Genomic DNA, 25,835 nt, shown 5'->3' on the forward strand with positions numbered 1-25,835 from the left:
GTATCTCGTGGAGTCATTTGCTCAACAAACACCTTTGCAACACTGTAGTCTTGGAAGAGTTTGAAATGTGTGGTTATTTATTGATTCATTCATTCTCTGCATGAATCTACATTCTAATTGTCCAGCCTGAGTTATTTTGGTACAACACGCAGGAGTGAACAACTTTTGTCTTCTTGCTTCGGCGACCCTCCCTCATCGTTTCCCTGCAGAGTCGAGGCCCGGCTCGGCCTTTTTGTTTTGCGGCTTCATGAAGTTCTCCACGGCGGCGTAGCCGTTCACGGCTTTCTCGTAGAGGGTGTCCTCGGCGGACCTGGCGATGACTACCGCACGTTCCGGGTAATACAGAGAGGCAGTGGTGGCCATAAGGCCCACCGGGTAGAGGAGCCTTTTCAACCGCGAGCGTCTGGCGAGAAGCAGCCCCAGCAAGCCAGTACAACCGATGATAGCGGCCTTAGCGTGGAAATCCCCCGGTGGGTTTTTGACGAACGCCCAAGAGTCGCCCGCCAGCTGGACTTTGGGTTCGATGCGGTCGTAAATTGTCCGACACCAAGTAGTGTACGGCTCCGCGAGCTTCCGCAGGGTGGCGACACACTGCTCCAGTTCCCCGGGGACGGGCTCTTCGAGCGCGGCTTTCTCTTGTCTCGGCGCAGCGTACAGAGACAGGTCTTCCCAGTTTAACTTTGCAGGCTGGGCCTTATTTCCGTCACCGGCCGCGGCGTAGACTGTGGTAGGCCCCAAACTGAAAGCTCCGACCATGAGTCTACCTGTCACCTTCAACATGATCCCCGGTTGCCATGCGTGGCCAGTACGGCGACTCGGGAGGGACATTCTTCCTCAAGGCGAATGCATCCAAGATTATCACCAAAAGGCCATTTAGGTTTTGTTATGTGGACTTCTTCCGCAACTTGTTGGTACATCTGTAATAATGAACAACACAAATGATTTTCCTCTCGATCGTTGTATGTGCTATCAGTATCGTCACGTTTTGTAGCACTTGTTCCTGAGACGTCACGGTTACCTTGGTAACAACGACGTTTACACGATACAAGCGGGGCTCTCTGCATGCAAGAATTGTACTGCACAGAAGAAGAATAGTCGCGATACAAGTTGAGAATTGAGAAAAATGGAATATCTTGACGTCTCGTCCATTAACAATATGAAGGCGTTGTCTGCCTTGCTTTCCCCTGAACAAGAAGATGACGAAGACTATCAAGTGAGTATAATTTCCCATGTAAGTGTTGTCTTTTTCCTCCTCTGATGTAAAGTGTCATTTTTCTCACTGTAAACCTCTCCTAGGATGTAGCTCCTTTGGCAAAAATGGGCCCTGGACATATCGGCCCCCCGGCCAAAAAGGAGAAAGAAGGTAACTCCAGAATGAAGAAGACAAAATCCTTCTAAAACCAATTTGTATGTGCATTTTAGAGGTGTCGTCATATTTGAAGAAGAACAGCAAAGACGTGTGGAGCGAAGAAGAAGTGGCTGAGGGCCCGCAGTACGAAGATGTCACTGACCCAAGGCCGCAGCCTCCGTATGGATTGACCAAATTGACCTTTTACTGCTAAATTAAACATATTGTCTGATTTGAAAGTCAAACTAGTCAATCCCTAAGACATGAAATCAAACATTTTTTTCTGCGATTGTGGACAGATATGAAATCGTCCTCAAACAAAATGTCGGCACAGAGGATCTTTTTTTGGGCTTGAGCAGAAAGGACCCTTCCTCCATGTGCTGTGAAGCAATGTTGGTAATAAATCATATTATGCGTATGCGTGACCCTTATATTCTGAACCCATTCAAGACACATCATGTTGTTGGATATTTCTACCATCAGGTGAAAATCAAACTTCCAGACAGCAAAGCGGCCGACGTGACTCTGGAGGTGAAAGAAAAATTCCTTGATCTTCGGACACCGAAATAGTAAGAAACATGAGGTCTAATCTCTCCAAAATGGTTCCTACTCTTGATGATCTGAACATCAACCTGCACATATTCTAGTAGACTGGGGCTCCACCTTCCACACCCTGTTCACCAACAGGAGGGCAAGGCTCAGTTTTTTAGTGAAAGAGAGGAGCTCGAGGTGACGCTGCTGATGAATCGACCACTGGACGCCATCAACATGCAGTGAAACTTGACGGCCCGCAAGATGGCACCCGGCCGGACCTGATCGAATTCTATTGAACATCTGACTGACAACTAATGTAGACAATCCATAAGCATCTCATACAGTATATAGTGCTTTTACTCTTCAGTGTATAATACTTTTTGACAAATGTTGTCATTAAATAACAAAAATAAAGTAAAGTTAAAAAAAAGCCTTAACTTTTACTTAGGTTCGTGTGAAAAAAGAAAGATTATATTTATGTGTCTAGTTATTAAATTGGGGCAAATTCACTCGCGTCTCAAACTTTCCCGGCATGCACTTGTTCTGCTGCGCAGGCGCAGACGGCTTTATTTAGTACACAACTAAGGATACCCACGCACACACACACACACACATACACACACAACCCACTGTTCGTGATAACCGGAAACTTCAACCCTGTGGAATTGACCACACTTGGTAAAGGTGATCACTTCATATACTTATTTCGTCAGTACTGCGTTCTAAATAAAACTTCGTTGAACCTCTGCTTTAAAGATGAGCGAAACAAGCTAACGGAAGTGGCATTTATCGGCTAGCAAAGCTGCAGTATCGTTAGCACAAACAGCCCCTTCAATTCAGTGCTTAGCCTGTTTTTCTTTTTCTCTAAAACACGTTTAGTGACAATACCCAGTTTATACTCGTGTATAATATAAGGCGAATCTGTAAAACCGCGCTTACATCCGCTCAATCTTTATCGCTTGTTTCTATTACAATGTTACAACAGAATCACTGTTGTAACACACTTCAAGTGTTGTTTAAAGACTTAAGCTTAATATATAAAAACACTATGGAACTGATAATAAAGTTTTGAGTGTGGTATTGTAGAAATATTGATACATCAAGACTTTTAAGACTCCTTTGCATTCCGCTAACTAGGTTGAATTAAATGTTCATTCACATAATCTCCTTATTGGTGATTTATCGCTGCCTTGTTATTAAAAGACTGGAATTATTTATAGCTACGTTTCCACTTAAAAAGTCAAGTTTTAGTTCTAGGTAGGTTTGATATGTCCAGAGCTTCAGATTCCCTTTGCAGAGACTTCTTTACGGTACTAGCTTTCCTCCCAATAAGGTCTTGGCTGTAGAAGTTGTACAGTATTGTTGATGACCATTTTTTTTTAATGAAAGGAGTCATAATTTTGACAGTCATGTGTCAAGTCAAACAGAAAAATGTGAAATTATTTGATAGCTAAGTCCCTGTATTGAGTCTATGACTGTTCGCCAGGTGTGATGGCAAGAACGGCATGATTGGCGCGGCCCTGCCATCATGACAGAGTGCTTCCTGCCACCCAGCAGCAGCCCCGCCGAGCAGCGGCGAGCTGAGCACCCGGGTGGCGTGGCGCGCACCCCCAGCTCCGAGGAAATCAGCCCCACCAAGTTTCCTGGGTTGTACCGCACCGGTGACCCGTCGCCACCGCACGATGGTCTCCACCATGAGGCGCCCGACGCATACGTGTCAGATGATGACAAAGAGCACAGCAAGAAGAAGAACAAATTTAAGAAGAAGGAGAAGCGCAGTAAGTGGCAATTAGGTCAAAAATGGTCATGTGTATATGTTAAACTAATATACTGATTGACAATTGTTGTGGCGCATTAAAGGGCACTTTAGTTATTGTTTTGATTGGCTGTGTTTGTGAAAGTGTGTTATTCGTTCCAACTTTAATTATAATTTGACATAATTAGGAGAATATTCTGATGTATTGTTTAATCTGTGTCTATTAGTGTGTACATTTATTGTTCCAGTTTTCCTCAGTGGGCAACATCCTTTTTGCCACAGGTTTTTTGACGGGGTAACCGTGGCAACGTCAAGAGAGCGCTCATTTGTTTTTGGCTCTGGCGTCCAAACATGTTTGGGAAGGCTCTTGCCCGTTCACCAACCTTTTGTTTTTGAAACCTCCTGGCATAAATGAACTTTGATTGTTTTGTTTTTTAAGACGATAAATGTTTTCAAATTAGGGAGGTTACGGCACAAGAGAGTTGTTCTACATTACTGGCTGACCTCTTTTTTCCAAGCGCCCTTCCTCCCTCCCTCCCTTCCTGTTTCTCATGTAGAACAACTAACCAGGGCTATCTCTCTCTCTTTCTCTCGCTCTCGCTTGCAACCCAGCGGAAGGATATGCCGCCTTCCAGGAGGACAGCTCGGCAGATGAGGCCGAGAGCCCGTCCAAGATGAAGCGCTCCAAGGGCATCCACGTATTTAAGAAACCCAGCTTCTCCAAGAAGAAGGAGAAGGACTTCAAGGTGAAGGAGAAGGGCCCCAAGGAAGTCAAAGACAAGAAGTCCAAGGACCTGACGGCTGCCGATGTGGTCAAACAGTGGAAGGAGAAAAAGAAGAAGAAGAAGCCCTCCACCGCTGGCACCCCTGCCGGTGAGGTAGAAACATTGCCGGCAGAGATGCCTGCCTTCAGGCCCATCTTCGGTGTCCCCCTTGCGGAGGCGGTGAAGCGGACCGCGCTATACGACGGCATCCAGCTTCCCGCAATCTTCAGGGAGTGTGTGGACTACATCGAGAACTACGGCATGAAGTGTGAGGGCATCTATCGCGTCTCAGGTATGCTGACACCGCGAGTAGGGTCGTTAGATATTTGACTGGAGTTTGCTCATAGCGGACAGTCAGAAAGAACAAACGACAACACTCGCTAACACTCGCTTTCATCAGGTATGAAGTCCAAGGTGGACGAGCTGAAGGCGGCATACGACCGGGAGGAGTGTCCGTGCCTGGAGGAGTACGACCCTCACACGGTGGCCAGCCTGCTCAAGCAGTACTTGCGCGAGCTGCCCGACAACCTGCTGGGCCGAGACCTGCCGCAGCGCTTCGAGGACGTGTGCGGCCGGCAGGGGGAAGGCGACAAGGTGAGCGAGTTCCAGCGGCTGCTGGCCGAAGTGCCGCCCGAGAGCCGCCTCCTGCTCGGCTGGCTGATCACCCACATGGATCACGTCATCGCCAAGGAGCCCGACACCAAGATGAACATCCAGAATATCTCCATCGTGCTCAACCCCACCATACAGGTGCCTGTCATTTTTTGCATCGCTCGAAAATGGATCAGTGACCTTTCTCTTAGAAGCGCAGAGCATGTTTTATGAACGTCGGCTTGGTCTTTTCTTTTCTTCTTTGAAATCAAATAGTAGCAGTTTTCAGGAAATCAACCCTCTTCCCGCTCACCATTCTTTCAGATCGGCAACAGAGTCCTCTACATGTTTTTCACGCACGTTAAGGATCTGTTTGGTGACGTGGTCTTGAGGCAGGCAGTGCGTCCGCTGCGCTGGTCCAACATGGCCACCATGCCGGCTTTGCCCGAGACTCAGGATAGCATCAAAGAGGAGATCAGGCGGCAGGTGAGAAGATGCATAAATGTTCACTTCTCGTCTGTCGATTGGCTGACCTTGGTCTTTTTTGACAATTGATGGCGAGGCGTCACTAGAAATAGCTAGCTCGCTAAAATATCTGGAAATGATGAAAATTGGAGTCAATTGAACGGCGCGCTTCGCCAGCCTTTGTCAGAGCGGTCACGATTTCCTCGTGGTACGAGCTGTGACCATCCAACGCAGCCTGGCTTTCATAGGCAGCGCGGTGTCTTGTAGGAGTTCCTGCTCAACTGTCTGCACAGAGACCTGCAGGCTGGCGTCAAGGACTTGTCCAAAGAGGAGCGTCTTTGGGAGGTCCAGAGAATCCTCACCGCTCTCAAACGTAAACTGAGGGAGGCCAAGCGACAAGTAAGAGAAGCTCACTTTCAAACGTCACCGCCCAGGGTGACTCACTTTTGCCACGCTTCAGGAATGCGAGACTAAGATCGCCCAGGAGATCGCCAGCCTGTCCAAGGAAGACGTTTCCAAAGAGGAGATGACCGAGAATGAGGAGGAAGTTGTTAACCTTTTACTGGCACAGGTGTGTGAGCGCCAACATTTTCAACCGATACGTCACTCACCAGATGAATGTTTGAATTTCACCTTTGTCTAAAATGATGAATCCACACGTGTGGTCAGGAAAATGAGATCCTGACAGAGCAGGAGGAGTTAATCTCCCTGGAGCAAGTATTGCGCCGGCAGATTGCCGCAGAGAAGGAGGAGATTGAGAGGCTGCGGGCGGAGATCGCCGATATCCAGAGGTAGGACGCTGACGGCCATTTCCTCACGTAGCAACTACGAAAGAGCCCTAATATTCCTCTCCAGTCGTCAGCAGGGCCGCAGCGAGACCGAGGAGTATTCGTCCGAGAGTGAGAGCGAAAGCGAGGATGAAGAGGAGTTGCAAATGATCCTGGAGGACCTTCAGAAGCAAAACGAGGAACTGGAGGTAAGGAGGAGGGAAAGAAATGCCATGAAAGGAAATTCAAGCCATCATTTTGGGAGATGTCAACAAATCTCATGATGCGTACGTAATTCCACACATTTTTTATGCCACCATACGTAGAGGGAGAAAATGATCTTAGGACCAGATCTAATTAAGATCCTCACTGGATTGAAGTGGTTTCAGAAGATGGCCGTTGTCGCCAGGGTAACGCTGTAACTTTGACCTCACAGAACAAGAACACCCACTTGAACCAGGCCATCCACGAGGAGCAGGAGGCCATCTTGGAGCTGCGCGTCCAGCTGCGCCTGCTCCAGAGCCACAAGCCACCGCCAACGACGGCAGAGCAAACCCTCGCGGCCGAGCAGCCGAGCCCGGAGGACCGAGGTGGCGGCGGCGGCAGCGGTGGCGAGGAGCAGGCGAAAGTTTCCGACAGCAACGGTAGCAGTACAGCCACCGCTGCCCCCGTTGTGGCACCCGCCGGAAAGACGGTGAAGGATCCTCCCAAGCCGTCGCCCAGCAAAGACAGGCGGGACGGCAACATGTGAGGCAACCTTGAAAGAACGGTGTTCACTTAACTAGCGTGGTTTGTGCGTCAATGCTTCATCTTACGTGAGTGACATATTGACCAAATCATTACGGATCAGGAAAGACCTTGCTCTGGCATTTAATATTGTGTGAGTCAATCAAGTTGGCTGTACATTTTGACACGGTTGACCAAACAATTACAAATCTGGAAAGGCCTTTTGTATGACACTTGAGACCATAAAAGGCTTGGGAATTTCATTTTCCAAGCAAGTACAAGCATTTGTTTGTCATTGCTTCATCTTACAGCACATTGACGAAATAACGACAGATCTAGAAAGACCTTGTCATGGTCTTTTTAGTGTGTGTCACTGAAGTTTCTTGCAAATTGATTTTTGATCTGGTTCATTTAATTGCTGAAATTAATGACAGAGCTGGAAAAGTCTCTCTGATGTTTGAGGCACACATTTATGGCATGAACTGGGTAGTAACGGTTTTCCAACCTGAAAACCAAATGTTTTCATCTTTGCTTCATCTCACATCATTATGACGAAATAATTCTACATCTTGGAAGCCCACCATGATTCTCTTCACATGTGTGAGTCCATAGGGCTTGTTGCAAATTATTATTATTTTTATACAGATTTAGAAGCACGCGATAACACAAAACTTCGGCATATGGGTCATGCTTGTCCCACAAGAAGGTTTGATTCATCTAAAACTAACCAAACCAAGAAGCCCAAAAATACTGTCATATATTTTGCCATGTCACATATTTTCTTAAATTCATGTCAACAGTACACTGTGCCAAAATGAAGACTGATTTAATAAACAAAACCTCTTTGAATACATATGATGGCTCAAAATATTTAAATCAAAGATATACCTGGATTAAAAAGACAAAAAAAAAAAAACTTTCTGGTAATATATTGTAGATAAATGCCTGGAAAGGAGTGTTACTGTGCAATCATCTCCTTGGGGATTTTTATGATGGATATGTGGTTCAAAAGATGGATGGATGTCTTTCTCATGCATTTTTTTTTTTTTTTACAATCTAGTGTTTGCTTCTGGCTTGGTCGTGACATTTCATATTTTCCATTTACATTCGGTTCTCCCTCGTTAATTGTTTTCTACATGCATTAATGGACTTGTATGCTTGCATCTGGTCTCATGATGGTGTTACTATTAAAACTGAAACACTGATATGCTGTGAGGAATAAAGAAAGCATCCATTCTGAGTGACTTGTTCGATTTATATCCAAATATGGCCAGAGACATTTTTGTCAACTCTTTTCCGCCTGGCATGACCTAACTAACTACAAGTGTGCAATTCATCTCTTTTTCATGGATCGATTCGTTAGCTCTGCGCATTCGCAAGTCAGTCTGACGTCAGGCATTGTTAATCGAGCGCCGAATCGCTCATATCTCCAAACAACAGCGGTCGTCCCATCTGTTTATTGACTCTATCTGGAACCAACGTCAACCCTCGGGATGTTTTTGTCCTCCTTGGCTCGATCTGCGGTCTCTCAGACTGTGCGTAAGAGAAATATTTTGCCACTTTACGCGTATTTAGGGCTTTTTTAGTCTCGCCCTAAGCTTGACAAGGGCAAAGCGGTGGAAGGCCACTTAGCTAACAGCTAACGAGAGCATGCTAGCCGGTCGGTTTTGCGAGGGGATACTTTTGTCTTGTTTAAATCTTTACTGTCAAACATTTATTAGAGAAACAAGAACTCAAGATGCTCGTTCTCTACTTCCCAGGTGAGGTGTCTTCATCGATCTGCTGCTCGCGCTGGAGCTGGAGGCATCTTTGTGGTGAGTCAAACCCCCCGAGCTGGATTTGTAAATAAAATAATACGTTCACTTTTACGTTTGTTTCCATGTAAAAACCTTTAACAGGAGAGATTCCATTTTTTAATGAACAAACCAACATGTTTATCATGTCTCTGCTTCGATCACGTTCCACAAATTCAATATTAATCACAGTACCGTGTTTAGACCAATGTTGACACAAATTGAAGAAGTCTAACTGAGCTGCAGTTAAAGACATTCTTTGACGAACCAGAAGAGGGAGCTCGCGTGCCAATCGTGCGACTTGGTGGACAGTTTTGAGAAGAAGTCAAGGAAAAAAGCCACCTGTGGCGTTCATCGCCGTATTCTCTCGCCGAGGGGATGATAATGGAAGGTTTGTTATCTTCGAGCTAACTCCCAAAAGGTTGCGAATTTCCACCGGGAGCTTGCTGCCCGCCCGCCCGCCCACGAGATGGAAAGGACACAATGGAAACGTGCCATGGTTGCGTTGTCCCTTGACAGTGACACCTCCGCAACACGTTTGTCTGTTCTACTTGTCTAAAATAAAAATGCCCCAAATGCATCAATCTGTGATTTGCGGGCAACAATTTGGAAGAAATCCAGCGTCATGGAACAGATTGCGTTCCACTTTGGAGGTGGTGCCGCACTTTTGCAGTGTTTGCATTTCTTAAACAAATGCACCGTCTTCTCTCCTGGTGGTCTTTTCAGCACAGAGACACGCCGGACAACAATGCCGACACGCCGTTTGAGTTCACTGAGGAAAATAAAAAGGTACCCGTTTGCTTACTACTGAATTGTAGCGTATGCAGCTGTGAGGACATAACGTTCGCATTGTTACTTTAGTGAATTTATGGGTCGTCTCCATTTGTGTTGTCATCCTCTGACATCTTTGGTTTTGTCCACAGAGAATTGAAGCTATCATTTCCATGTACCCCATTGGCCACAAGCAAGCAGCCACCATCCCCGTGTTGGATTTGGCCCAGAGGCAACACGGATGGCTCCCCGTCAGCGTCATGAACAAGGCAAGTTTCGCCGTCACGGCTCACGAGAGAGAAAGGCAAAACGTCGGTTGTCCCACAGGTGGCCGAGGTGCTGGAAATCGCTCCCATGAGGGTGTACGAGGTGGCCACCTTCTACACCATGTTCCTGCGCCAGCCCGTGGGCAAGTACTTCATCCAGATCTGCACCACCACGCCGTGCATGCTGTGCAACTCGGACAGCATCCTGGAGACCATCAAGAACAAGCTAGGTGAGGACAGACGCCTATCGACGGCCCCGCGCTTTGTGAACACCGGCCCGTGTGGATTTTTTTGTGCCCGGGAACATACCGATTGCGGGGGGGGAAAAAAGACCCACGGCACTGATGCACTTTTCAGATGTTTTATTCAACACAGTGTGAACAGTAAAAGGAACTGCCGTCAGCCATAGCTTGCATGCTGAAGCTCGAGCTGACCCACTCGAGCATTTTTCACTCAATAGTTGGCGTGCGTTGTTCACAGGTATCAAGGTGGGCGAAACGACGGCGGACAAGATGTTCACGCTCATCGAAGTGGAATGCCTCGGCGCTTGTGTCAACGCGCCCATGGTGCAGATCAATGACAACTACTACGTGAGTGCCGCACCCACTCACAAGTCGCTCATTTAGCTCACCTTGGTAACTACACAAAGGCTTGTATCTCCCAAAACCTGAAAGTATCTTTGTCCCCCTAGGAGGACCTCACCCCAAAGGACATGGAGGACATCATTGATGAGCTCAGAGCAGGCAGAGTCCCGCCACCAGGGCCCAGGTAAAATCCAAACTGGTTTTAGCGTATCCATGTACCCCGCCCGACTGACTGAGCTCATTTATTGATGTTTGCATTTCCTGATGCAGAAGTGGCCGTTTCTCCTGCGAGCCTGCCGGCGGACTGACCTCATTGACGGAACCTCCTAAAGGGCCCGGCTTTGGTGTGAGGCCGGACCTGTAATAGACGTGCTGATTCCTTGTCCAAGAGTAGTATATGTAAATAAATTCAGTGACTGCAGCTGGTCAGTTTTATTTCAGCTCCAACAGCCTTCCTATCCTTTGCCTTCCTACCTTTCTTTTGGACCTCTTGTTTCCTTCCTGTCTTCTGTCCAATTTGAAGCCAAATTGGGTTGTTTTTAACCCCGCATTTTGAAGGCTGTTTGTTCCCCTTCTTTCAGATCGGGTTGCTCAAAATTCATCATCTGCCTTCCTTCCATTCATCCCACTGTCTTTGTTCTCGAAGTTGTTTGCCATTATTGACCGAGCCTGCAATTAAAAGGTGTACTGTACACCTACATTTGGCTCACCCAGTGAATGGAAACAACCGGATTCCTTGAACAAATCCAAACAAACAAACACGCATGAATGAAGGGGAGCGAGCCATTGTGCATGCTGAGCGCCACTTGTCACACGCACCGCGTCCCGTTCACTTTCGTCATTGGCCCCGGTGGCGCTCTCGTGTCTCGCAGGGGAGAGGTGCCTACCCGTTCTCCCCCTTTCCCGTCCGTGACCAAAACCTGCTCTGCAACATGTCATAAGGGCCTGGCCTTGGCACATGCGCAAAATGGCATAAATAAGAGCCTCTGCGCATGTGCGTGATGCAAATGTCACTGCGCAACAGACATGGAACACATGGCTTGACGGTCTTTTGATGGAAGCATGGTGGCTTTTCGTAAAACAACATGCGAGGGATTATTTCAAGGACTTTTGATCATACATTTCTTCCAGAAGGTTCTCCATTATAACACAATGACGTCAATGCTCTTCCTTTCTCCCCCCCCCCCCCCCTCCCCACTCGAAAAACTGACACTACGCCCTTAAAGGTAGCACGACAACAGGATGGCGATTATTCTTACCAGCCCAACGTTTTACGCCGAGTAAACGCGGTTAAATGCCCTTCACGCGTACTGTCGGAACTGCCCCGCCGTCCAAAACACCATTGAGGACGGGGGCCAGCAGCCAACACGCAGCGCCGGCAGGAGAGACTTTTCAGCTCGACGTGAAGCTGGGGCTGGGTCACATGGCCTCTCGCACACCAATCGGAGGAGCCATGTTGCGTCACATGTCTCCCACGAACCAATCAGACGGGCCGCTGGCGTGTTTATGCTGGTCTTTTCTCGGCTGGGAAGGAGGAGGACGAGCGAACTGGCTGCGATGTTTTCAAAAGGCAACGATGAACGTCACACTGCCGTAGGCTACGGTTAACGTCCGAGCATTTCCCCCTTTTGGAAGCGGGGGCGGGTTGGGGTGGGGGGGGGGGAACCAACACACAAATAACGGTTTCACGTCAAGCCACCCACGGATGAGACGACGGCGGCCAACGTAGAAGGTAAGGCTTGTTTATCCCCCGGACGGCGAGGCGAGGCGAAATCGTGCTAGTTGCTGTTAGCCCCCGTGTGAGCGAGCGCCAAGCTAAACTGACGTAACGTACGTAGGGGCAACGTCTTTTCATGTCCTCTGACGTAGGGCTGCCACGTATGGTCATTTGTAGTCATTAGCACTTAGCCTAACTAGCGGCTCGGATATCGACGTCAGGCGTGGAAGAGCTGAAATGTCTCCCCAATTGGGTAAAAGAAGTCGTGGAGCTAGCTCAGATAGCTTCCTAGCTGGGGACGGGAGGAGGGAGGGCTACACTGGTGAGGGTCTGCGGTGCTGGTGGGGGCTTTTGTCTCGCTGTGCTGGGCTTGTTTTGCCCTCAGGTTGGACACAATAAAACCGTAATGGACCATGTAGTAACATGCTAACTGTATCCGGATTGTTATTACTTAGCGTAATGTCAATTGAGTAGACATTTTAAGTCTTAGGAGCATAAGCCCGCACTTGTATTTCGGGTGGGCGCCGACCTATTGACAAAATGGCAAATGAAATGTCCTTTTAGATCCTTTACCATGCACCATTAAATAACAGGGGTGTGTTTTTGAATAGCCAGATCCTTCTTCCCAGTCACTCAGTCCAGTCTGACTGTGACATGCTGGGGGGGTGTGTTGCCTGCCTCCTAATACAAAAGGCGCCCAGCGCCTGTCTTTTTTACATGGCGACTACTCACACAAAACGTCTGCCTGCACTCTAAACTGTCACTTTAGGGGCCATAAAAACGTTCAAAGCTGAAAGAAGGGCTCGGCAACACGGCAACGCGAATTGGTGCGACTGTGCTGATGGGAAAAGCAAATCTCAAAACAAATTGTCTGGGATTTGCTTTATTTCTCCAGATACCAAGCAAGCTACGGAACAGATTTCCTTTGAGCACAATGTCCCCTATTGTCAAAGCATACGTGTCAGTCTCTTTCAGAAATTACAATTGTACATATTGATCAAATTACTATGGTAAACTGAAGCATCTGACTGAATGGCTCCCTTCGTAGGCAGGCACGGTGACCTCGGCAAAATATTTAGGGCTTGGAAGCACATACCTCGGCTCCAGTGGTCCCAATACGTCGCGAAATAACTTGGCATTTGCCTTACTTGGAACTAAGGAAGCGGCAAAAAATCATAAAACTGATTCCTCGCCCAGCACTGTGTCGTATGTTTTAGGCACGAAAATAACAAATGAAATGTGTAATAGCTGCCCAAAAAAACAAAACAAGTGTGGGTATATTGCTCCTGGTACCGTATGGTGATGCAAATTGGTAACTACAAGGTTTCCTCTTTTCTGGAATATCAGGTGCTGGTTGGAACCTTCCTCCTGTGTGTGTACGCTATAACCTGGATGCAATACGAGGATAATATAGCCGCTAGACCGTAAGCCTCTTAGGTTGGAGAATAGCCCGATGACCAAGGGACAATTATATAAGGACGGGCACTCCACAAGGGAAATGATTTCATTGCCAAAAGGCACTTTTTGTTGACGAAATAAATATTTCTTCTTCACATTAGGTGTCAAATTGCTTCATTTGCAAATCATCATTGCTATTACTTTAATCATCAAGTCATATCTTGATTTTGATCAATTGCGTATTTTTTCCCTCCTTTCGAAAAACACCTGCAAAATTGGATTCTGATTTGTGAACCTCACCTTCGCCATCTGTGAACCTTACCTTCGCCCCTGGATGTGATTTGGCACACATTTAAGAGGGCTGGTTTTGAAACGCTAACCTTCGTCAGACCCCGATGACATCACCATTTTGCTCAAATACATTTAGGAAGTTGCACGGCGCCTCGTGAAAGCAGCAGAGCGCATGCCGAGACAGACGGAGCCGGCATGCAGCTGTGCGGAGAGGCCTGCGTCGGCGCGGGAGGAGAAGAAAGATTATGCAACGCGGACTCACTCGTAGGGCTGACCGGCGGCCCAACGTGCTGCGCCGAGCGTGTCGTCGTACCTCGTCGTGCGAAATGCCGCCGCCACGCAGACGTGTTGCCTGCCCTGCTTTGATCATTTAACAGACTGCGTAGAGAAAAGAGCGTCGCGGCAGTAACAAGCAAGTCTCGGACTGCTTGGGACGGATGAAGTGGCTTTTGAACGCTCTGCCGTAGGACTCGCGTGATGACATCCACTTGCCCTCCTTCCAATGCCTTTCAAACACTGCCGTGTTTCTTATTCAGCAAACCTGACGTGCAGTGGCGGAACCTGGACTGCAAATATTTCCCCCATTAAGTGAGCTCCCTTCGCATCCTAAACTTTACTCTAATGCCCAACTTGTCCCCCCCCCCCCCCTCCCCATTTAACCCATAATCGCCAGCAAAGGCGTCATTGTTCTTGTCCATCGCTTGCATAGCTGAGCATTAACCTACATTCTCACTCGCCTTTTTTCACACTACTTGATGAAGAATCGACGAGAGTTTCACAAACCCAGAAATGAAAGAGGAAGTTGACCGTTTTGGCTCAAAGCACTCTATTTCGCACCCGTATTTTTAATTGTGATGGGGAAAAAACTTGAATATGTTTTGTCGGTGTAAAAACCTCCATCTCCCATCCGCGTCACACGTGTATTGGAACAAAAGGCCCGGTCCGACGTTAAAGAGGCTGATGCGCTAATTGTAGTGTGACGCTGTCGTGGCAGTAACCATTTGAAATGTTATCGCAGTCAATTGGCGGGACGCTTTTATCACTATTTGGCCAGGGCGGAGGTGCCTATTGTCCTCCCGTGTGCTGTTTAATCACGTACGTTGTCCGAGGCCAATTCCTTTGTGTGGTCTTGACAGCGCACACATTTTAAAGCGGCGTTGGGCCCATGCCCCGAGTAGCGTCACACCGTAGGAGCGTCTTTGTTGCGGCCCCGGCCCCTCTCGTCTGGCGTAATCGGGCTTTTTTTTTTTTTGCGCCTGCCTTTGTCCTGCTCCTCATTAGAGAGTCAGTGGTGGAGGAGGGGGCGGCGACCGGGAATAGATGCGCAACCCGCCCCCTCTGCACCCTTACGCCATCATTTAGCCTGTCGCCATACAAGGCGAGAACCATGTGACGGTTGTCGCAGCCAGCGCGCCACGCCCCCCCCCCCCCCTCGTGTTGTCGTCGCTATCGCAATATTCTGTGTGCGAGGCCGCCACGATGCTTTTCCTTTGTGCCGCCGTGTCGTCGGCACCGCTGCGGCTGCTCGTCCCTGCGCTGCGTTTGTGTGTCAGGCCCCCGCTGCTATTCTTAGCCCTCGTCCCATGCCGCAGTCGCAAGATCAGGTTACTACACTAGAAGCGCTTTTCATGCAGGCCATCCCTCCCAGCGTGGTGCTCCTCTCTTTTGCCTCCACCAAGGACGCCCCTCAAGGCTTTTACATGTCACCGTACAAAGCTTTCGGCGCCTTCACGTTTGCGAGGCGTGCCATTCTCGGGTCCTTCTACCCAAGCGGCAGTTGAATAAGTTCGCATCTTCACCATGGCACTGTGCCTGCCTATAACGGCGTTCTAACCTTACAACAGATATCTACTTATGCGGACGCCATTTGTGCAAACTTGCGCAACGCATTCAACATCTGTTCCACAAATCCTCTGCATTTTGGCCTGTGATCCGATGTGGCCTTCGTGAGAGCAGAGAACCCGTGTGGCCTGTTCGCACGCTTCGATGGTCGTTTGAAACAACCTTCAAATAGCCGCCGCGCCAAGATTATTTTGTCGGTGTGAACCGTGTCCAGGTTTGATCCAGACTGGAAACGACTCGAGGTTCACGGCGACCCCCTTGATGATTGTAATTGCCAGCCCCCACTCCTAATTCTCGTCCATCTCGCAAAAAGCTGACCGCTGGTTGAAAGCGCTGCTGATATTTTGCGGAAGTGGCACGTGTTTTTGCAGAATGAACAGCAAAAATGAAGCGCTTTTGTTTCTGTGCTAACTTCTGACCAAAATGCATTTCCTGCCCTTTTTTAAGAAGCGTTGCTTTGGTTTCAGGTGCACGATGAACCCGCTAGGCCGGAGCTGTCTGGGCTAGTCGGGTGCCACACCATGGCCAAACCCGGGAGCGACAGAGATGGCGCCATGTTGGAAAAGCAAGCGGGGAAGAAGGTAGTACGCTCTTCCCAAGTGCACGACGGCTTGTAGCCTTAAATGTCAGACATTCGTTTGCTGGCAACATTAAAACGTCACTGGGGTATTTATAGCCACCGTCATGAAATTCAAGACGCCGTATCCCTTAATTATTGCCTTCTGTTTTGCCGCACATTCCATATGTCACGACTTTTTTCCTCCCGCAGTCGACGGTCCCGGCTTCGGCCCGCCTGCGCGTGCCGCGTCTTTCTTTTCCGAAAGCTCACGGGTAACCTTGACTTTGTTTGGGAGGGGGTGCTCGGAAAAGTCTTGCATCAGCGTTTATTTTGGAGGCAAACGTTTTGCACAGTTTCTGTCAAACTGCCAGAGCAGAGGTGCTGTTGAAAGCAAGAAAAGATTAGATCAAGGATATGGGTGACTTACTTTTCAAAGTAAGTCAAGAGACGGAAAAGCTCATTGCAATTATTGCCCATTGTAAAAAGAGATAAATAAATACATATATGTATGGATATCAGAGCGTTTTGGAAAATTGTCCAATTCCACTGGCATTGATCCAGAGGAAGAAAAAGAATGATTTGGTGTGCAACTGATTGAACAGTTTCAAACTTTGAGACTGACAATAGTGACATGTTTTTTTTCCAATTCTGCCTTTCCAACAGTGCAAAGACAAGTTGTCCCCATTCACCAAGACGCCCAAGCTGGACCGGAGCGACTTGCTGCCAAAGGAAGGCAAAATCAAGTCTTCCATGAAGCGCAAGCTCTCTTTCACCAATAGTCCGCCCCGGACCACCACGGACGAGCGAGACTCGGACACCGGTAACCACTCCTTACACTCCTTGGATTGTTTGAACTTTGTCGTCATTCGTTTGCTTTATCGGCCGTGATAGAAAGTCAAAACTAGCGTGCTTTAAGTTAAGACTCATTAGAGACTGCGAGGGAGCTCCTAATTTCCGGAGGTCCTCAAAGGCACCGTATGTCTGGCTGCCAGAGCCAGAGAGTGAGAACAAAAAGGGCTTGAACGTCTGCGTGGCTCTCAGAGGCTTGCGATATCTTTTTTTGTTGTTGTTGAAATGTTCTATTGCTGCGAGCTGTGTGAGAAGACGCAGCAAATGGCGCTCGCTGCCTCCCTCAAAATAGCTAAAAGGCCAATCGACCGCAAAGTTTTATGACATTATCCGTCATTGTGATTGAGGTTGTCATCCCGCCGCCATAAATACTCCCTGCGTTCATTCTCCATCCTGCAACTGTGCCCAGCTGTTTTTTTCTTTTGTCCACGTATGAGCTTTGAGGGCCGGCGGTCGGAAACGGCTCCAACGTGGTCTGCTTTTTTTTTTTTTTTTTAAGCGGACAAGAGAAAGAAGGCGATCTTATTTGCTTCCATATGGATGCAAAGTGGAGTCTCTCGTGAAGTCTCTCACTTCAGCCCGTTTGCAGCATGTTTGGTTTTGATGGAAACGCTGCAATTACAGCGAAGTGCGCCACGGGCGTTTTACAACGCCGTTGCCCCGCTTGGCTTTCATCTTCGCCGGAGGCCGGCCGGCGCTTTGTATAGATGTGGACAGCGCCTCGCGGGCTGATGATGAGATTTCTCAGAACCGCTCATGAGGTCTCATCCACTCCATCCGCGCAATGATGATTTGCAAACGTGGACTAACTACGACCCAAACTGGTCACCGCTCGATTGGTGTGCATAAAGAAAAACAACCCGAGTGGATTACTAGTCACTACTAAGGCCGTGTAATTCTGCACCATTTTTGCCCAATTTAAGAAATGAAGGTCAGCCGGTCGGAAGGATTTTGAGAACTTTGAAGGAAGGTGTCACCGGGTACGGTCATAAAAACAAAAGTGGCTCGCATCGGGACGGGGTCTTATCCGAGTTAGCGGCACCGTAGACTGGAGCTCACCTAAATGCTTCACAGAGCTCAAGCGGCACGCGCATCTCAACATCAACCGTTGGGAGGCGGATCTGCGCCCATCTCTGCTTTATGGTCCGACCGCTGCAAGGAAACGCTGTCGACGCGAGGACGACAACAACAAAAGGAAGTGAATAACTTGTGCCAAGAAACGCAAACAATGGTCAGTAGAGCGCTGGAAATCCGTTCTTCCCAATGGGAGATTGTTGGCTCTCGTCGCCTCGAAAAAGGTGAGCGGACGGTTCCCGCGGTGACGTACGGAGGACTCGGTGCGAGGCCGCGGGCGGGGATGCTTTCCAAATCCGAGGCACGCTCAAATGTTTGACTGCGACTGTAAACGACATTTGGATGGCAGCCGTTGAAAATGGAAACATCACTGAGGGATGATGTTGCCGCGCGCCACCATGACTCATACATAATGTGTGTACGTGAGCAGGGCGAGCGTTTTAACGTGGTGCTTTCCCACGATGCTTTGCACCGCAGATGAGTCAGACCCAGGCCAGTCCGCTGAGACCTGGGGTGAGAGATTAGCGGCCCCTTGCCGGACGTACGCAGGTAATCATGCCGCTAATCATGCCGCCGCCGCTGCTGCAGCAGCAGCAGCAGTCTTTTTTTTTTCTATCCCCCTTTTTCCGCCTCGCCTGCCCGCCGCAAACACACAAGCTCGTGCGTGCGTGCGTATGTTCACCCCGCATCTGCCCATGCATGCATGCGTGCGTGCAGAGGAGGTGGGTAGCCTTTTTTTTTTTTTTTTCCTTTTGACCTCATACTTGTAATCTGCCTGTAGATACAAGGTGGAGGGCCTGTTGTCAATACAGCCATCTTTGCCTTTGTAAAGTCTAATGTGCTGTTTTGCTTTTGTTTGGCAGATAAGGATGGACCAGATAAGAAGAAAGTGAAAAAGGAGGCCGGGGGCAAGAAGTCGCAAGCTCCCAACCTTTTGTTTGGTTACCCGCTGTCCGAGCGCAAGCAGATGGCTCTGCTCATGCAAATGACGGCCAACAGTCCAGGTCTGTGCGCTCGTGGAGTCCAAGCAGAAAAAAAACAAAAAATCAAAAATACAGCTGTTATTCTCCGGACTGCCGCTTTCTTTCAATTGGACCGTCTAAGCTCTCAATGGCTCTGTCTGCCCATCACAGATTCCACGCCCAGCCACCCCTCGCAGACCACGCCGGTGCCCAAGAAGGTTCCCAGCAGCGCCTCGTCGCGGCAGAAGGACAAGGTCAACAAGCGCAACGAGCGGGGCGAGACGGCGCTGCACATGGCAGCCATACGGGGCGACGCCAAGCAAGTCAAGGAGCTCATCAGCTTGGGAGCTGACGTCAACGTCAAGGACTTTGCAGGTGGGACCGAGATGGCGAACTTGAGCGAGGGGGGGCTCTTTTGGTTTCACTTGTCCCAAAAATAAATGTTTGGGTGTGTCGGAGCAGGCTGGACCCCGCTTCACGAAGCTTGTAACCTGGGTTACTACGACGTGGCCAAGGTGCTGATCGCAGCCGGCGCCGAGGTGAACACGCAGGGTCTGGACGACGACACGCCTCTCCACGACGCGTCCAGCAGCGGCCATAAAGAGGTACGTCCAGCGCCATTCGTTCGCCCAGGTGTGGATTCATTGCGCATCCCGCCATTCTGCTCCAGATTGTCAAGCTGCTCCTACGCCACGGCGGAGACGCCTTCCAGGCCAACAAGCGCGGCGAGCGACCGGTGGACGTGGCCGACTCGGAGGAGCTGGAGAGGCTGTTGAAAGGAGAGTCGGCGCTCTCCGAGCAGGATGACAGCTCCTCGGGTGAGGGACGGAGGGAGGGAAAGACTTAAATAATAGTGAAGGCCGCTCACGTTGATCCCATTTGTCGATCCCATCGCAGACTCGGAGGATTCGCCATCCGTCAACCCGTCCAGCGTGGACGACTCTGACGCAGAGAAGGACTCTGACGCTAAAGCTAAGTCGTCGTCGTCGTCGTGCATGCCGGACCTGGACGAGTACGAGTTCAAGGACGAGGAAGAGGAGGAAGACCTGAGTAAAGCCCTCAATGACCGACATGTCCTGCGGCGAGAATTGCGGCAGAGGGAGAAGGAGGACAAAGAGCGCGGCGCCGTGGCCGGGAAGCAGAGCGCCAAGGGGGAAGCCAAGTCCAAGAAGCCCAAGATCCCTCGGCTGCACTGCAGCTCGGACTCATCCAGCGACGAGCGGGAGAGCCTCCCCGACAGGAGGAACTCGCCCACCTGCTCGCAGAGTTCGGAGGGCATCAAGGTCAAAAAAGACAGTGGCGAGCAGAAAGACAAGGGCAAATTCAAGAGGAAGAACAAAAGCCAGAATAAAAACAAGGAAAACCAAGAGGACGGGAAGGAGAACAGCAAGACGCTGGTCCTCCAGCTGGCCGCCGCCGCCGCGGAGAACACGGACAAGGTGCGCGAGGAGGACTCCTTCAAGATGTCCTTCAGCCCCAAAGACGACTCGTCGGTGCACCTCTTCCACTTGTCGGCCATCAAGTCACCCAAACTCAACCACGGCCTGGCCGACAAGCACGCGGCGCCGCTCAAGCAGGAGAACAGCTCGTGTCCCACCGACGCCATCAAGTACAACCACTACTCGGACGTGGACTTCTCCATGGAAGGCTCCAGCGCCAAGGCCCACAAGCACAAGGAGAAGAGCAAGCACCACCAGCGTGACGGGGAGCGCGATGACGCCAGCCCGGGCCCGCTCGCCGCCGTTGAGGCCGCCGCCTCCGCGCGCAAGACCGACCTGGACGTCAAAGCGGCCAAGAAGCACAAAGTCAAACATAAGGAGAAAGACAAACACCGGAGAGAGTACGAGGCCGAGTGTAGCCGTCACAGGCAGAAGGAGGCCAGGAGAGACGGCCACAGGAATCTGGAGTTTGACAGAGAGTTCTGGAAGGAGAACTTCTTCAAAAGCGACGAGGCGGAAGACACGGCGGCTGCCAAACGCCAAGCGGAGGAGCACTGCTCCCTCCAGAGGATGTGCGCCGACGGCAAGGAGGACAAGAGCGCCAAGGAGAAACATTCCAGTGGCAAAGACAAGCGGCCGAGGGACGAGCGTGACAAGGAGAAGGCGCTCAAAAAAGAACGCAGGGAAGAGAGGGCCAGAGAGCGCGACGACAGAGCAAGCGAGCGCATTCCAGATGCCGAGAGCAACCAACGCGTGAAAGAAGAGACGGAGGAGACGGCCGTAACTCTCGCCGCCAATCAGGAACATCTGGAGCCCGCGCGCGACAAAACAGACAAGCGGCTCCCGGGAAAAGAGAAAGAAGCGGAAAAAATGGAGAAAAGGCATCCGGACAAGGAAAAAAAGATCAAGTCGGAGCACGCCGACAGAGCCGAGCCGCAGACTCAGTTGGAGCGCTGGAAGGAAAAAGAGCGAGCCGGGCTGGCTTCCGCCCACTTCCCGGGCGATAAACTCAAGACTCTGTCCGCCGCCAAGAAGCACGAAGACGGACGAAAAAGTCGAGACAAGCGCTCCGATACGGATCACAGAGAAAAGGACCGCGCGAGTTACGACAACAAGAAGAAGCCGGCGGAGAAAAGCTCCGATCACGGCAGATCCGATCGCTCCAAGGAGAAGGACTGCGAGCGAAAAAGAAAAGACAAGCTAAAAGATGGGACGCTTTCCTCCACTTCCAATCTGAAATCACTTCTGGAGGAGAAGAAGTCGTATCTCTCTGAAAGTGGCAAGTCCTCATTCACAAAATCCAAAGAGGAGGCGGCGGCGGCGGCGAGGATGCCGGAGAAGGATCGGGACCGGAGGGAGCGAGACAGAGATCCGGACAGGCACAAAGACAAGGAGCGCCACAAGGACCGGTCCCAGCAGCAGAGCAAGGCCAACAAAGGCAAGCCCAGCGAGATGGAAGGCGAAAAGGCCAAGCTCAAACCCCCCGCCGCCGCCGCCGCCCCCCGAGACACCAGGCCCAAAGAGAAGCGCCTGGTCAACGATGACCTGATGCAGACCAGCTTTGAGCGAATGCTGAGCCTCAAGGACCAAGAGATTGAGCAGTGGCACCGCAAGCACCTGGAGAAGATTAAACAGAAGGAAAGGGAGAGGCTCAAACAGAGATCTCTGCCGGACCCCGCCAAGCCCAGGCCCAAGGACCGGACTAAGACGGACGCGTGCTTCAGCAAAGAGCTCCTGCGCTCCAAAAGCTCCGAAGCTACTGACGCCCACTGCAGAGAGAAAGCCCCGAAGGACGTCCCGGCTCTCAGGGCTGTGTCTCTAGACGGAAAGAGCCTGCCCTCCATCGGCGCCAAGGTCATGTCTGCAGTCGAGAACTGCCTGAGCAGATCCCCGCGACCCGAGGGCGAGCACTGCAGCCTCATGTCCAGGTCCGTGTCCCTGCTGTCGGTCGCCAGCTCCGAGGACTCCTGCCAGGCGGCCACCTTGACCCCTAAGCACGCCGAGTACGACTCCGACGTGAACTTGGAGCCGGCCGACGCGCAGCCCGCCTTCCTGCAGTCCTCCCTGGTCATCCAGGCCCCCAGATTGCCAACCGCTCCGGACAAGGACTGCCTCGTTCTTCCGGATGCGCAGCGGCCGACTCTTCCCGGCAGACACGAATCGCCGTACCTCAGGGCCATCCTGGACGAAGACGCCAACGGGTCGACCGAAAGCGGGGCGACCGACGGTCCACCGAAACCCTGCGCAGAGGCTCCGAGAACAAGGGAGACGTCAACAGAACCAGAAGAGGTGAGCGTCGGCCAACCGTGTTCAAACGGCGAGTCGCTCGCAGAGTGTAAAGATTCAGCTGGCGGCTCCTCACCCAACAGAGAGCCTCCAAGTCTCACTCTCTGCGGTAGTCCCGCGCCAGAACTTTCTGATGCCGCTGTCCCGAGGGACATCCCCTGTCTGGAAAGTCCGACTTCACAACCGGAAGGGACCGACAGGGACTTTGACCCGGCGTCTCTGTCGATAGAACCGCCGGAGCTCACCGACCCCGAAAGCCTCCAGCCCGTGGAGCCTGTCCTTGTGAGCAGACCGCCGGTGGACTCTAATTCTTCTTCAGGCCCGCTTGCGGATCAGACTGAAAAAAACACCAACGCGGATGGCGCAGAACACCTTAGTGCCGAAATTGTCCCTGAGAGCGTCAAGATGGAGGTGACGGAAAGTTCAGTACCCTCCACCGGCACCACCAAATCTCAAGCAAGTGCCGAGTTGAAATGTTTGCAAGAGAATCTGGATCCCAGACCTCCCGTTGTAGTCACTCCCACGGAGATGTCGGACGACGAGTCCGGCGCGACAAAGGATCACGAGATGTGCGACGCCCAGAAGTCTGAAAACCAAGTTCCAAGTTCTTCCCTGGAAGAGCAGCTGACTAAAGAGTTATCTTCCGAGTTATACACGGAGGCGACCCCCTCGGACCGGAAAACCGAGTCCTCGTATGAAGACTCCAGTCTGGCCGCCATCCAGCCGGCAGGCCACAGTGACCTGAGTAGTAGCAGCTGTAGCAGCACGAGCGGCGGCGGCACGAGCAGCTGCAGCAGCACCAGCGGCGGTGGCGGCAGCAGCAGCGGCAACACCTCGGGCAGTTCGTCTCCCCAGTCCGCAGAACCGGAGTCGGACTGCTGCGGCGGCGGCGCCAAGCTCAAGCTCCGCTCCTCCGAAGAGGAAGCCGACCTGCACTTATCGCACCCGCGTAAAAGGAAGATGCCCAAGCCGCCTTCTTACCAGCCGGGTCCGGGCCCAGCGCAGGAACTCGAACGGGAGAGCGGCGAAGCCGTCCAGCGGCAGCAGCAGCAGTCGCTCGCCGCCATCGTGGCCTCGGTCAAGCTGGAGGAGATCGAGCCCTACCAGACGGAGCGCGCCAACCCTTACTACGAGTTCCTGCACATTCGGAGGAAGATTGAAGAGAAACGCAAGGTGCTGTGTAGCGTGGCGCCGCAGCCGCCGCAGTACTACGACGAGTACGTCACCTTCAACGGCTCCTACCTCCTGGATGGGAACCCGCTCAGCAAGCTGTGCATCCCCACGGTAAGTCCGCACAAACGCCCTTCAATGCAGACCTTGAGTTGAAAGCAAGCAAATGTCCTGGACAGATAACTCCGCCTCCCTCGCTACCCGAGCAACTGAAGGAGATGTTCAAGCAGCAGGAGGTGGTCCGCATGAAGCTGCGCCTGCAGCACAGCATCGAGAGGGTGAGGCGGCCGGCCGGCCGGCCATCCATCCGTCCGTCGAGTCTCGCGAGGTCCGCCCACGTCACGGCTGCGCTTCTTTCTGCGCCCTTAAAGGAGAAGCTGATCGTGTCCAACGAGCAGGAAGTCCTGCGCGTGCACTATCGGGCGGCGAGGACGCTGGCCAATCAGACGCTGCCTTTCAGCGCCTGCACCGTGCTGCTGGACGCCGAAGTCTACAACATGCCCCAAGACGTCCAGGTGCGAACCGCCGGAGCCGCCGGGTCGAGCGGCGGCCCGCTTGACGCGAGCGTGTCTCCGTTGCAGAGCGACGACGGCAAAACCTCGGTGAGGGACCGATTCAACGCCAGGCAGTTCATGTCCTGGCTGCAAGATGTCGACGACAAGTTTGACAAGCTCAAGGTCAGTCGCCGCCACGTCACGCTTGGTTTGGATTGATTGTAAGGAGTGAAAAATGACTTTTGCAGACCTGCCTGCTGATGCGGCAGCAGCATGAGGCGGCGGCGCTCAACGCCGTGCAGCGGCTGGAGTGGCAGCTCAAGCTCCAGGAGCTCGAGCCGGCCACTTACAAGTCCACCGGCATCTTCGAGATTCCCGAGTTCTACATCCCGCTGGTGGAGGTCAACGACGACTTTGACCTCACGCCCATATGAGCCCAGCTGGCGCCGGCAAAATGCTCGACCGGCGTGGCGAGGAGCACTTAGGACCCCCCCCCCCCCCCCCCCTCGGGGCCCAGTCGCTACGCAAGCCCCAAAGGCCAGCGAATAGGACGCTGAAGTGGACAGCACCGCCGTCGTGTCGTGTCGTGTCGTGTCAAGCAGGGTCACTTACAAACGCGCACACGTCAAAGTTGAGTGCGGCTAATTTTGTGTACAGATTGTGCTCTTCATTTTTTGTAACTTATTTTCTACATCCTTGTGCATTTGTACATAGCCAAAAAATGATGTAATTATTGTTTAAGAAGCGCTGTACAAAACCAACCCAACAAAAAAGTACCAGACTGTAAATGTTTCCTGTTTTAATGGACCAAAGTGTTTGTTGTTTTCGGCGTGTTTTCCTCTTTGTCCGTGACGTCCTCGTGTGCTTTTTCGTTTCCGTTTTTACTCCTTACACCATTTGACACTGTGCATGCCTTTTTCGCTGCCCCAATCTTAACCCCCCCCCCCCCCCATCTGTACTCTCCTCCTCGTGTGTGTTTGTGCGCGCGCATGCGTGCGTGCCATCCCTCGTGTGCGTTCGAGTCCATAGAGGAGAGTGAGGGTGTTTTAAAAAGAAGACAAAACAGTTTCAACGAGATCACAGCAAGAAGCTATTTTTTCAACATAATGCCTTTTGATGAACGATAGTTCTAAAAAATGTCTATTTTAATATTTACTTGTTACAAGACCTGTACATACTTGTAATATATAATTGAATAAATTTTATTTGTTGTGAAACTGAAGTTTGATTGTGCTGTGATTTTCCTTTTTTTTTTTTCCGGATGAGAATATAAAAATATAATATATAAATATATACATAAATATATAATACATAAAATGTATATATATAATATAAATATAAAGTCCGTGTTCCAAGCACGTCAAGCCAATTTGCAGTAAACGTTTTCGC

General features: G+C 50.9%; 5 protein-coding genes across 11 annotated transcripts; 4 read left to right on the top strand and 1 right to left on the bottom strand.

Annotated features, from left to right (window-relative positions):
- Window positions 1-56: 56 nt before the first annotated feature.
- On the bottom strand, window positions 57-993 carry LOC147045771 (MICOS complex subunit MIC26-like). The gene has a single exon (XM_085931027.1). The coding sequence runs from the start codon at window positions 826-828 to the stop codon at window positions 193-195; it is 636 nt and encodes a 211-aa protein (XP_085787153.1). The 5' UTR covers window positions 829-993; the 3' UTR covers window positions 57-192.
- On the top strand, window positions 568-2,296 carry dnaaf6 (dynein axonemal assembly factor 6). Its single transcript, XM_085931028.1, has 6 exons — window positions 568-1,213; window positions 1,297-1,363; window positions 1,423-1,528; window positions 1,648-1,744; window positions 1,832-1,917; window positions 1,996-2,296. Exons 1-6 carry the CDS (start codon window positions 1,124-1,126, stop codon window positions 2,123-2,125), a joined length of 576 nt encoding a protein of 191 aa, XP_085787154.1. The 5' UTR covers window positions 568-1,123; the 3' UTR covers window positions 2,126-2,296.
- A 130-nt stretch (window positions 2,297-2,426) lies between these two features.
- ralbp1 (ralA binding protein 1) lies at window positions 2,427-8,191 on the top strand. Of its 3 annotated transcripts, XM_085931024.1 has the most exons (11): window positions 2,445-2,566; window positions 3,369-3,660; window positions 4,251-4,384; window positions 4,460-4,694; window positions 4,803-5,152; window positions 5,318-5,479; window positions 5,726-5,857; window positions 5,919-6,029; window positions 6,128-6,249; window positions 6,314-6,434; window positions 6,662-8,191. In XM_085931024.1, the coding sequence occupies exons 2-11, from the start codon at window positions 3,411-3,413 to the stop codon at window positions 6,974-6,976; spliced, it is 1,932 nt and encodes a 643-aa protein (XP_085787150.1). In that variant the 5' UTR covers window positions 2,445-2,566; window positions 3,369-3,410; the 3' UTR covers window positions 6,977-8,191. The 3 variants fall into 3 exon arrangements, with proteins under 3 accessions (XP_085787149.1, XP_085787150.1, XP_085787148.1); XM_085931023.1 differs by having other exon boundaries at window positions 2,427-2,560; window positions 4,251-4,694; XM_085931022.1 differs by having other exon boundaries at window positions 4,251-4,694.
- Window positions 8,192-8,315: 124 nt separating this feature from the next.
- Window positions 8,316-10,786, top strand: ndufv2 (NADH:ubiquinone oxidoreductase core subunit V2). Its single transcript, XM_085931026.1, has 8 exons — window positions 8,316-8,486; window positions 8,712-8,765; window positions 9,471-9,533; window positions 9,668-9,784; window positions 9,843-10,011; window positions 10,262-10,371; window positions 10,473-10,549; window positions 10,636-10,786. The coding sequence occupies exons 1-8, from the start codon at window positions 8,445-8,447 to the stop codon at window positions 10,727-10,729; spliced, it is 726 nt and encodes a 241-aa protein (XP_085787152.1). The 5' UTR covers window positions 8,316-8,444; the 3' UTR covers window positions 10,730-10,786.
- Window positions 10,787-11,566: 780 nt separating this feature from the next.
- ankrd12 (ankyrin repeat domain 12) lies at window positions 11,567-25,668 on the top strand. Of its 5 annotated transcripts, XM_085931018.1 has the most exons (13): window positions 11,570-12,097; window positions 16,081-16,194; window positions 16,836-16,992; window positions 18,573-18,644; window positions 18,959-19,099; window positions 19,229-19,432; window positions 19,520-19,662; window positions 19,728-19,875; window positions 19,955-24,066; window positions 24,132-24,230; window positions 24,324-24,467; window positions 24,534-24,629; window positions 24,695-25,668. In XM_085931018.1, exons 2-13 carry the CDS (start codon window positions 16,135-16,137, stop codon window positions 24,878-24,880), a joined length of 5,562 nt encoding a protein of 1,853 aa, XP_085787144.1. In that variant the 5' UTR covers window positions 11,570-12,097; window positions 16,081-16,134; the 3' UTR covers window positions 24,881-25,668. The 5 variants fall into 5 exon arrangements, with proteins under 5 accessions (XP_085787145.1, XP_085787143.1, XP_085787144.1 ...); XM_085931017.1 differs by having other exon boundaries at window positions 11,568-12,097; window positions 24,324-24,629; XM_085931021.1 differs by lacking the exon at window positions 18,573-18,644.
- Window positions 25,669-25,835: the final 167 nt, after the last annotated feature.

Source organism: Syngnathus leptorhynchus, chromosome 14 (genome assembly GCF_054491065.1).
Source record: "Syngnathus leptorhynchus isolate UIUO chromosome 14, UIUO_Slep, whole genome shotgun sequence".
NCBI classification, from domain to species: domain Eukaryota; kingdom Metazoa; phylum Chordata; class Actinopteri; order Syngnathiformes; family Syngnathidae; genus Syngnathus; species Syngnathus leptorhynchus.

Excerpts from the sequence above, each read along its gene's own strand:
- dnaaf6 (XM_085931028.1), top strand. The coding sequence starts at position 1,124 with ATGGAATATCTTGACGTCTCGTCCATTAACAATATGAAGGCGTTGTCT. Across the intron at positions 1,364-1,422 it reads GGCCAAAAAGGAGAAAGAAG|AGGTGTCGTCATATTTGAAG; the intron begins GTAACTCCAGAA and ends TGTGCATTTTAG. Across the intron at positions 1,745-1,831 it reads TGTGCTGTGAAGCAATGTTG|GTGAAAATCAAACTTCCAGA; the intron begins GTAATAAATCAT and ends TTCTACCATCAG.
- ralbp1 (XM_085931023.1), top strand. The coding sequence starts at position 3,411 with ATGACAGAGTGCTTCCTGCCACCCAGCAGCAGCCCCGCCGAGCAGCGG. Across the intron at positions 5,480-5,725 it reads AAGAGGAGATCAGGCGGCAG|GAGTTCCTGCTCAACTGTCT; the intron begins GTGAGAAGATGC and ends GGTGTCTTGTAG. Across the intron at positions 6,030-6,127 it reads TTAACCTTTTACTGGCACAG|GAAAATGAGATCCTGACAGA; the intron begins GTGTGTGAGCGC and ends ACGTGTGGTCAG.
- ankrd12 (XM_085931017.1), top strand. The coding sequence starts at position 16,135 with ATGGCCAAACCCGGGAGCGACAGAGATGGCGCCATGTTGGAAAAGCAA. Across the intron at positions 19,433-19,519 it reads CAACGTCAAGGACTTTGCAG|GCTGGACCCCGCTTCACGAA; the intron begins GTGGGACCGAGA and ends GTGTCGGAGCAG. Across the intron at positions 24,630-24,694 it reads ACAAGTTTGACAAGCTCAAG|ACCTGCCTGCTGATGCGGCA; the intron begins GTCAGTCGCCGC and ends TGACTTTTGCAG.
- LOC147045771 (XM_085931027.1), bottom strand. The coding sequence starts at position 828 with ATGTCCCTCCCGAGTCGCCGTACTGGCCACGCATGGCAACCGGGGATC.
- ndufv2 (XM_085931026.1), top strand. The coding sequence starts at position 8,445 with ATGTTTTTGTCCTCCTTGGCTCGATCTGCGGTCTCTCAGACT. Across the intron at positions 8,766-9,470 it reads GAGCTGGAGGCATCTTTGTG|CACAGAGACACGCCGGACAA; the intron begins GTGAGTCAAACC and ends TGGTCTTTTCAG. Across the intron at positions 10,372-10,472 it reads AGATCAATGACAACTACTAC|GAGGACCTCACCCCAAAGGA; the intron begins GTGAGTGCCGCA and ends TTGTCCCCCTAG.